Raw genomic sequence first — 10,126 nt, 5'->3', positions numbered from 1 at the left:
GACTTATATATATATATGAGCCCTCAGTCACCCTGGGGATAAGGAGGACTTAAAGGGGATGGCTGATGTCTCATATGGTGAAGAATCTGCCTATAATGCAGGAGACCCAGGTTCAATCCTTGGGTCAGGAAGATCCCCTGGAGTAGGAAATGGCAACCCACTCTAGTATTCGTGCCTGGAGAATCCCACGGCCAGAGGAGCCTGGTAGATTACAGCCCATGGGATCGCAAAGATTTGGACACAACTGAGCGACTAAGCATGCACGCAAAGGAGACAGCAAGAAGTCAGACTGTATCTCCCCGTCCCACCCTCCCTTGTGAGGGGGTATGAAGAGGAGCATGAGGGGTTGAACTCATATCCTGACAGTGGTGGTGGGTACATGAACTTCTACATGTGTTAAAACTCAGACCTGTGTACTAAAAGAAAAAAGTCAGTTTCACTGTGTGATCATTTGAAAAATAAAAATGCTTTTTAAGTCAAAACAAGAAAAGCCAAGACCTTTTCCCCTGCACCCCATCCCTGAACCGAACCAGGGGTACAGGGTAAAGGGACTGAAGTAAACAAATCCTCTCCCTTACCCACTTTCCAAACCTGGCTCAGGCTTCCCTGGTGGCTCAGTGGTAGAATCTGCCTGCCCATGCAGGAGACACGGGTTCGATCCCTGATCCTGGAAGATCCCACATGATGCGGAGCAACTAAGCCCAAGGCACCACAGCTCCTGAGCCCGTGCTCTAGAACCCACAACTACAGAAGCCCACGACTGTGAGCCCTAGAGCTCACGCTCTGCAACGAGGGAAGCCACTGCAGTGAGAAGCCAGCGTGCCACATCTAGAGTAGCCCCCACTTGCCACAACTAGAGAAAAGCCTGTACAGCAACGAAGACCCAGCACAGCCGAAAACAAGAGAAAAATGAACCTGGCTCCGTGGAAAGATGTGGTCAGCCAGGCTGGGCTGGCGTTAAGCCCACTAGCACCCGAAAGAGGCGGCCTAGAGCCTCCCAGAACTCAGAGAACTGGACCAACCTCAAAAAGCAACAGTCCTGTCAGAGGAAGGGCCCAGGATTCAATTTCAATTCTTTAGATTTTATTAAAAAAAAAAAAAGTAAAGTGCATTTTTATTTAAAAAAAATATATATATAAAACCCACATAAACTCAGGGTCCCTGTGCTGGGCAGTTATCAGTGATGCATGGGCTTAGCTGTCCCTTAAGAGTGGAGGTTGCAGGTGTGGGGATGAACTGGGGGCTGGGTTTGAAGGCCAGGGCAGGTATGGGAAAAAGGGACACAGATTTGTAGGCTGGAGGAAGGCAGGCAGCAGTCTCTTCCTAGAATTCCGGGGGATGATGTTCATCGACATAGACTCTTCTGGACTGGCGCTGCCCTGTCACTCTAATGTGGCCGCAGCCTGATACAGGCCGGAAAAGTCCAGGAGGAGGTGGGCCTGAGCCCAGGGCCTTGGGAGGGCTGCGGGGCCAGTGTGGCCCTCTGGTCCCTGAGGTGACAGGATGATGGCTGCAAGGACTTGGCCAGCTGAGAAGGCTGGCCCCCTTGGAGCCCAAGCTGGCCCCCGTCTCTGCAGTGAGCAGGGGCAGCTGTGACAGTCGGGGAAGGCGGAAGAGGCCAGTTGGTGCGCCATTTCCAGCTCTGTCTCACACAGCCACTTTGGATGCATCCTTCCAATCTGGAAGCTGGGAGCTGGGCACTGGGCTGGCCACGTGTGTGGCGTCATCTTGTCTCTCTTTTCCTGTTTCACATTTTCGACTGTTTAAACAAAGGGCTCAGTTCACTTAAGGAGCATCTGCTCACTTGGGCAGGCCCCCATCTTCAGCCAGGACCCACAGGGACATGGCCATCTGGGGTGGAGGGGGGTGGGGGGCCTTGCTACTTGGCAGCGGGCTCTGTCGCTCCTGAGGGCTGGACACCGCGGCTTCTTCCACAAGGAGGAGCAGAGGTCCAGTCAACTGGCTCTGAGCGCTCGGGGGCCCCAAAGGGAGGCCGCCTCCGGAAGTCTGCTCTCACACTACCGAGTCCCGGATCTCAGAGCCCAGGCGGACCCGGGGCCTGGGGCACTCCGGGGACACCTCTACGAAGCTGTCCTGGACACTCAGTGGCCTCTTCTCTGACTCCATGAAGACTCGGGGCCTCAGGAAGCTGTCCAACAGGGCCTGGTAGCCTTGGTGGTCAAGCGGGGTGCCAGGAGGGCCCACGCCGTTGAGCGGCCGGGTCTCAGGCGGCAGCACCACCGGGCGGGTTTTGGGGTGAACGCTGGCACACTCCCCCTGCTTCAGGAAGACCTTCATACCACCACGATGCCGGTGGAGGAAGAATAAGATGAGGACCATCACGGCAAACACGAAGAGCACACACATCACCAGGAACTCCGTCCAGTATGACTTGTCCATGCGCCAGCTGGCCTGGCTGCCCACCGGTGCGCTCACCCGAGATGTATTGATGATGACGGGCACACTGCCGCTTTGGTCCGCACTGCCGGCCACCTTGTCCTCCACCACCTTCGGGCAGTAGCTGGCCTCCAGCTGCTGGATGCCTCCCTCCAGCGACCAGCACTGGAACAGTCCCAGCTCCTGCTGGCTGCCCACCAGCAGCAGGTCCCCAGTGGCCAGCACGCGGAAGGAGGCCGAGGTGTTGATGGGGGCTCCATTGTGCAGCCAGAACCGGGTTGCCAGGTTGGACAGGAGGGGGCAGGCCAAGGTGTTCACTGTGTGGGGCTGGAAACGAACCTGTTCACAGGGCTTCTCACCTGCAGGCAGAAAAAGCAGTTCCCAGTCAAGGAGGGGCTGGTGTCTCCATTCGCCCCAGGCTCACTCACCCACCTCCAGGCTGTGCGCCTCGTTGCTGTAATGGCAGCCTGGGGACTTTGGGAACTGTGGGTCTCACTTGCCAGGACACTGCTTCTGGTGCCAGAGGGATGAGCAAGTGAGGAAAGGCATTTACGCCCATCAGAGGCTGCAGGAGCCTGCCAGGCAGACTTGCCTTTCCACCACCTTTTGGTGGGGCACCTTACCTTTTGGTACAGACGCCCGGGCCTTGGAAGGGCTGCAGACGTTCTTGGCATTGACCCCCTCGATGTCCTGGATCCACGGCCTAGGGACCAAAGAGAGTCTGGGATGGGCCAGGAAACCCCACCAGCCTGCATCTGCCCCCCTCCTCCTCCGTGCAGTACGCACTGTCACACAGCCCTGCAGACGTGGGCCTGGGGAAGGACCACCAGGACCAAGGCAGGGGTGAAAGGCAGGCAGCCTCCCTTCGCAATTCCCCAGCCCACAGGCTCTGGAGACAGAGCTGGCATCTCCTCTGTCTACACAGTATTTACTTCATCTAAAAGTTGCTGTGATACTTCCTTAATCACAAAAGCACAGTGAGCCCCTAGGGAACACCTGGAAGAGCAGCCGAATCTGTACGTATTAACATATATCTGTCTCTTTTAAAGCAAAACACAGGCACTGACTTAAGTTTGGAAAATACAGACCTCAACCAAGCACAAACTCAACCAAACATTACACAAGTCACAATCAGAGGCTTCCCTGGTGGTCCAGTGGCTGAGTCCGAGCTCCCAATGCAGGGAGCCCAGGTTCCATCCCTGGTCAGGCTATTAGATCCCACATGCTGCAACTAAGACTTGGAATAACCAAATACATACATAAGTATTAAAAACAAAACAAAACTTTATGGAACTAAAATATAATTTAAAAAAACGCAATTACCCATTCAATAATAATGGTGGCATTTTTTTTTGAGTGTCCTTTCAGGTATACATATGTGTACACACACACACGTGATGCTTTAAAATATAAAACTGGAAACAGGCATACCCTTGAGTGAAATACAGACACTACAAATAGGACAGATCCAATTTTTACTTAAAATGCATGTATTTGGGACTTCCCTCATGGTGCAGTGGTTAAGACCCTGAGCTTCCAATGCAGGGGGCCTGGGCTTGATCCCTGGTCTGGAAGCTAGATCCCACATGTCACAACAAAGATCAAAGACCAACTGCAGCCAAACAATCTTTTTTTTTTTTTTTTAAGTTTAAAAAAAAAAAGTATTTTTGTTTATATTACACATATGTGGAAAAATCTGGGAGGATATATATTAAATCTAAGTCTCTCTAGGTTGTAAAATTTGGGTAGTTTTTATTTTGTTTGTGCTTATCTCTACTGTCTAAGTTTTCTTAGACAAAATAAGTTATTTTGAAAACAATTTTTAATTGGTTTGTTTTTGGCCACGTCACTTTCGGGATCTTAGTCTCCTGATCAGGGAATAAACCCTCATCCCCTGCAGTGGAAGAGCAGAGTTCTAACCACTGGACCACCAGGAAGTCCCTTAATGGGTCTGTTAATGGACTGTTATGGAGCCCTTATTTTCTGTTATTTAACTACATTCCCGTGCCAATTCACATTCTCCAGCAAATCTTTTCACAGCCATGACATTTCATACTAACTACCAAATCCTGTCCCTGCTTTACAGACGGGTAAGGCAAACATAATTTACTGTCTGAATTACAACTCTTTTGAGAGTCAGGAAGGGAGCTGATTAATAATTATGCCCAGGGCTTCCCTGGTGGCTGGCTCAGTGGTGAAGAATCCACCTGCTGACGCAGGAGATAACGGCTTCAATCCCTGGTCCAGGAACGTCTCACCTGCTGCGAAGCAACCTGTGCACCACAAACTCCTGAGCCTGTGCTCCGGAGCCTGAGAGCTGCAGCTACTGAAGCCCGAGCTCCCCAGCAAGAGAAGCCACTGCAAGGAGAAGCCTGTGCACCAGTTAGAGCAGCCCCCACTCGCCACAACCAGGACAAGGCCCGCAGAGCAACAAAGGCCCAGCATAGTCAAAAATAAATAAATACAGTTATTAAAAAAAATGATGCCCAGACAGCGGGCACAAATGAGGCTGTGTGGTGATTCCACAGAGGGTCTAAAGCAGAGACACTTGGAGGTGGGTGCGCCAGGAGGGACAAGGGGAAGGGGCCCGAATGAGCTCTTACCTGGACGCCACCTCCGGTTGGTAGAGGCTGATGGACGCACACCTCGAGCCGCTCCAAGCGCAATAGGGGTCCCGGGCCAGGAGGCAGTCCCTGCAGCTCTGGTACAGGCTGCAGTTGGCCACAGGCACCTTGACTACGCTCGAGTGTGAGGCAGCGTACAGCAATCCCTGCAAGAGACACGTAGCATGGGAGGCAGGCCCCGGCTCCCACAGCTATACCCGGCTCCAGTGCCCCACAAAGCCACCTCCTGGGAGCCGCTTCTCATGCACCTGCCCCTCTCCCCACATTCCAACAGCGCATGCCAGGAGCCTGGATCTTTCCACCTGGCTAGGGCAGGAGGGCGGGGCACCCCAAGCCCACTGCCTGGACTCCCTCCTCTACTTACCCTGTCGGCGTCCAGTTGCAGGTTCCGCACAGGCTGCCCTGCCGGGAAGACCTGGAGCTTTTCGATGATGTGCACTGAGATGCCCACGCTCACCGCCTTGTGCACCCAGCCATCACCTGCAATAGGGACATTGCTCAGGCCCTGTGAAGAGCCTGCTGCCCGTGCCCCCTCGACCCCCAGCCCGCCTGCGGTGGGCACGCACCAGTGCCCAGGAAGAGGACATTGTAGGCACGGTTCAGGGCCGGCACACGGTGGACAGTCACGCGCTGGTAGTGGGCCTGGGGCTGCAGCAGCAGCATGCGGCCGCGGACCTGTCCGTCCATCAGGAAGTGGTCCTTGAGGAAGTTCAGCACACGGTCGGGGAGCTGCAGCGACGAGCTGATCTTCCTCTCCCGGGTACTATTGGTGATGCACTGAAGGAGAAGGCATTGGTTTGAGATGGGAGGCATTGGGGTGGCCAACAGGATGGGTGTTCTACAGATCCTGCCGGGATTGCCAAGCCCTGCCTCCCCAGTGGACAGCAGGGATTCCCCCACCCTCAGAAGCCAGGCCACAGCATGGCTCTCCAGTTCTGTGGAGCCAACATGCTTATCTGCAGGTCCAAGGATGTGGGGCCATGGGCCCTGGCTGCCAGGGTTTCCTCCTCTCTGCCCACCAACCATCTCTCCTTCCTGCCCATCCTTCCCCCACCCCGTCCCCTGGGCATGACCGCACTTTCTGCTCCTGTAGCATCCTTTCAGCAGGAAGTGAGAGAGTTCCTTTCTCAAGAAGCCCAGGCTGAGCAGGTGTCCTAGCATAGGGGCCACAGGGTGCCTGCAGTTAGTCTGCCGTATTGCCAGAGGCTTCCTGGGCTTCCCTGATAGCTCAGGTGTTAAAGCATCCGCCTGCAATGCAGGAGACCCCAGTTCAAGTCCTTGGGTCGGGAAGATCCCCTGGAAGAGGGCATGGCAACCCTCTAGTATTCTTGCCTGGAGAATCCCCATGGACAGAGGAGTCTGGCGGGCTACAGTCCATGGGGTCACACAGAGTCGGAGACGACTGAGCGACAGCACAAGGGTTCCTGATTCTCTCTGTCGTGGGGCATTCTCTGCAGCAGCTCCGGGAATTCACATCCCAGAATGACCTTCAATCACTGAGGCCCAGCAGTTGGTAACAAACACCCCAGGGGGACAACGCTGAGATGTACTCCACATAGCCTCCCAGGGCCCCAGGGCCTCAGCTCCAGGCGCCCACAGCAGCAGCAGCGTTGTGACCCCCGCTTTCTTGGCTCCACCCCTCCCTCCACAATCCTGTCCCCTCTTTGCTGCTTCTGGGGAGTAGCTCCCCTAGAAACTGCCAGCACCTACATCCTTGTCTCAAGGTCTGCTTTATGAAGAGCCCATGAGGCTGGAAGGAAAGAAGAGAGGACCATTTGCCCACGGCCGGCCACTCAACAAGGAGCTCACAGTGGAGTGGGAGAGAGGCACGCTGCAGGCAGCGCTCTGATGGGACAGCCCTGCCCAGCCCACTGCCATCCTGACATCCACGGTCACGTCGAACTTGGAAAGACAAGCAGCCCTGGGTTCTGCCCCCACTGTCAAGATGAGACGACAGGCTTAGAGAAAGCAAGCCAGCCCAGCACAGGGTGTGGACCCACCCTCCCAGCACGCTGCCCTGTGGCAGGGAGCAGCACTCACCGCACCCGGCCGGGGCGAGGGTACTGGGTGGGTCACTGTGTACCACTGCTGCGTCTCGCGGTTCACCTCCTTGTAGAAGCCGTTGAAGGTGGACTGCACGTCCCTCATGGTGAAGACACAGACGGCAGAGCTCTTCGTGGTCCCCCCGTTCCTACCGAGGAAGTTGGCTGAATGAGCCCCAAGAGCCTTGGGGTTCACAGTGAGGCCAGACACTCACCCCTCACCCGGCCCGTTCCCAGCTAGGTCCTGGGAGGCGCACCACTGGGATGTGAAGACCCCATAGAAGAGGGTGTCCAGCCAGTCCTCGGGTCGGGGCGTCAGCGTGAACATGTCCTGTAGCATGTTGAACGGGAAGCCGTCGTCAGGCCGCAGGCACAGCAGCTGTGCCTTCAGGAAGGACGTCCAGCGCTGCTGCAGGACGCGCCCGCCCCCTTCGTCACCCTGCATGAGGGGGAGAGGGGCTGGGCTCAGGGACGGCTCCTCGCTTCCCTCCCCAGCGGTGACTGAGATGGACACCAGGAAGGGCCCGACAGACACAACACCAGGCCTGAGCTCATCTCAAATCAAGAAGACAGGGGACTTCCCTGGTGGTCCAGTGGTTAAGACTCTATGCTTCCAGTGCAGGGAACGCTGGTTCAATCCCTGACCAGGGAACTAAGATCCCACATATTGCATCCCATGGCATGTGCGTGCGTGCGTGCGTGTCTGTGTGTGTGTCTGTGTGTGTGTGTGCGCGTACATAGAGAGAGAGAGAGAGAGCATGCCTCCAGCTAGATCTAAATTTCACATAAACAATAAATTAAAAAAAAAAGACTTGAAGTGCCAGCCTTCAGCTCCCCCTTGCCAGAAGGCTGGGTAGGTAAATGACAGTGCTCCCCTAACTGTAAGGAGCCAGAAAAAAGGACGAAGGGAACTCTGTCTACAAACATGAAAAGATGTCACGATTTACTGCTGAGCAGAAAGGGAGGCTAAAGAGTTGCATTATAGTATCTCTTTGTTTGCACGTGGTTTTACATAATACAAATATGTAAGTCTTTACACGTGAGCAAAAGAATAAAGGTTAGCAAGGAACATTCTAAATTGTTAACAGTGGTCACTTCTTGCGGAAGGAGGAGATTGTAACACCGACAGTCACCACCTAGTGGTTGCTCAGCACATTTCCAAGCACCCTACATGCTGAACAGAGGCAGGAACTGAAACAGATTTCTCAGCAAGGAAATTGCCCAAGATCACACGACCTGCAGGGTTTGAACCCAGGCAGCTGGGCTCCAGCGTCAACACTCTTAATCACCATACCAAGCTGCCTCTTTATCTTGTGATTTTTGTGTGTACTTTGCTATGTTTTCACATTTCTTTTAAATAAGAAAAAAACACATTTTAACTTAAAAGGAGACTTCTCTGCTGGTTCAGTGGTTATGAATCTGCCAGCCAAAGTAGGGGACATGGATTTGATCCTTGGTCCAGGACGGTCCCACATGTCACAGGGCAACTAAGCCCGTGTACCACAGTTACTGAGCTGTGAGTACAGCCTGGGCTCTGCAACAAGAGGAGCCCCCGGAATGAGAAGCCCGTGCACCCCAACTAGAGAAAAAGCTCCCGCTCATCGCAACTAGAGATGAGCCCGGGAAGCAGTGAAGATGTAGCTCAGCCAAAAATTCAAGAGAAAAAGAGAGATGCCAGGAGCCAAGCCGTTCCTTCTGGAGGACAGGAGGAGGCCACCTCTGGGGTGGCCCAGCCCCCTCACCTTGCAGATACGGGCGATGCGGGACACCATGGTGTTCTCAAAGAATTCCAACTCCTGGCCAATCTCTCTGAAGAAGAAGTAGATCTTGTCATCGTCCCCTTCCGAGCTGCCCAGGCTCTCGGGAATGTAGGCTGAGGCCATAAATGCTGGGTCTGTGGGGGGGGCAGGTGGGGAGCACCATCAGCCCAGTGATCCCAGACAGGCAAGACTCTGCTCTCTGGCCCTGCTGGGGAGACAGGGCCCCCGCCCTGGGGCCTGGGGACTGCCCACTGGGGGGGCAGCGGGAGGATTTCACCTTGCAGCCAGTTGAGAGAGGTCTCAGTCTTGATGGGGCGGGGGCTTTGGCTCCTGGAGATGGTCGGGTCATTCCCCTGGAAGCTGCTGACTGTTCCCGTGTACAGCTCGCCATCTGCCAAGAGAACATTTCCCATGAGAATGGGCCCTGGGCACAGCCTCTTCCTGCTCAGGGCCCACAGTGACCTGAGAGCGGCCTTTCTTGCTTGAGGAGGACAGAGGAGGGAATAAGAACTAAGAAGAGCCAAACAGAAAGCCGTCTGGGGTCACTGCACCCCTGGACACCAGCATGGCACCGACCACCCGGGCCACCCTGCCTGCCCTGCCCCCCACTCACCAACCACCAGGGCCGTGGACTTGAAATTGGGGTCAAAAGGACAACGGCCCTTGCCATCTTCCAGGAGGATGTTCCCCCGATTGTCCTGTGCAAGCGTGAAGTTCTCCACGTCCTGCAGGGGAGCAGAGCGGGGAGGTCAGGGCCACACCGGGGAGTGAGCGAGCTTGGTGGAAGAGCAGGGAGGTGTTCAGAGCGAGGGCAGCAGTCCGAGGGCCTCCCCCTCATCCTGGCCCCTGGGGCACAGTCCCCGCAGCGCCTCGCCATGACCCCTCACTGTGGCTGGCCCACGGGGCAGTGAAGATGCTCAGAAAGGCAACGTGAGCCAGGAAAGGGCAGTGATGTGGTTCAAACCCAGGAACATCTGACTCGGAACCTGGCTGCTCCGACCCACACCCTGAAAATGCCACCCTCCGCAAAGTTGTGCTAAGGGCAGAAACACAAGAGGGTGCGTGTGATGAGGAGGGTGGATGAGGTGGGCTGGCGGGGACTGAGCGAGAGCTGGAGGAAGTGAGAGGGTGTGATCGTGGGGTCAGCCAGGGTCTTTGTGCCCAGGGAATCCTATGGGTCCGTCCTCTCCCCGCATTCTGCAGGGAGACCCGCCCATCAGGGCTGGGGCAGGGTCCCGGGGCTCTCAGGGCCCTTGGCCTCCCAGAAGCCTCCCACCAGGGCCCTGCCCTTCACCAGGGGTCA

At 55.5% G+C, this 10,126-nt stretch overlaps 1 protein-coding gene across 3 annotated transcripts in view; it reads right to left on the bottom strand.

The window, feature by feature from the left end:
* Positions 1-1,061: 1,061 nt before the first annotated feature.
* SEMA4B (semaphorin 4B) overlaps positions 1,062-10,126 on the bottom strand; it is a 42,423-nt gene continuing 33,358 nt past the window's right edge. For 2 of the 3 annotated variants that reach the window (XM_069560326.1, XM_069560327.1), the window contains 10 exons: positions 9,437-9,548; positions 9,101-9,214; positions 8,806-8,957; positions 7,321-7,502; positions 7,062-7,212; positions 5,588-5,798; positions 5,386-5,501; positions 5,001-5,167; positions 3,021-3,100; positions 1,062-2,756 (listed from right to left, as the gene is read on the bottom strand). In XM_069560326.1, the coding sequence (XP_069416427.1) occupies positions 2,014-2,756; positions 3,021-3,100; positions 5,001-5,167; positions 5,386-5,501; positions 5,588-5,798; positions 7,062-7,212; positions 7,321-7,502; positions 8,806-8,957; positions 9,101-9,214; positions 9,437-9,548 (2,028 nt within the window). In that variant the 3' untranslated portion in view covers positions 1,062-2,013. Of the gene's footprint in view, positions 2,794-3,020; positions 3,101-5,000; positions 5,168-5,385; positions 5,502-5,587; positions 5,799-7,061; positions 7,213-7,320; positions 7,503-8,805; positions 8,958-9,100; positions 9,215-9,436; positions 9,549-10,126 lie in introns of all 3 variants that reach the window. The other variant, XM_069560328.1, reaches the window with a different exon arrangement.

This window comes from Ovis canadensis, chromosome 18 (genome assembly GCF_042477335.2).
Source record: "Ovis canadensis isolate MfBH-ARS-UI-01 breed Bighorn chromosome 18, ARS-UI_OviCan_v2, whole genome shotgun sequence".
In the NCBI taxonomy this organism is placed as follows: Eukaryota; Metazoa; Chordata; class Mammalia; order Artiodactyla; family Bovidae; genus Ovis; species Ovis canadensis.
Note: the sequence above shows the minus strand (reverse complement) of the source record. Positions and strands in the feature narration are given on the sequence as shown.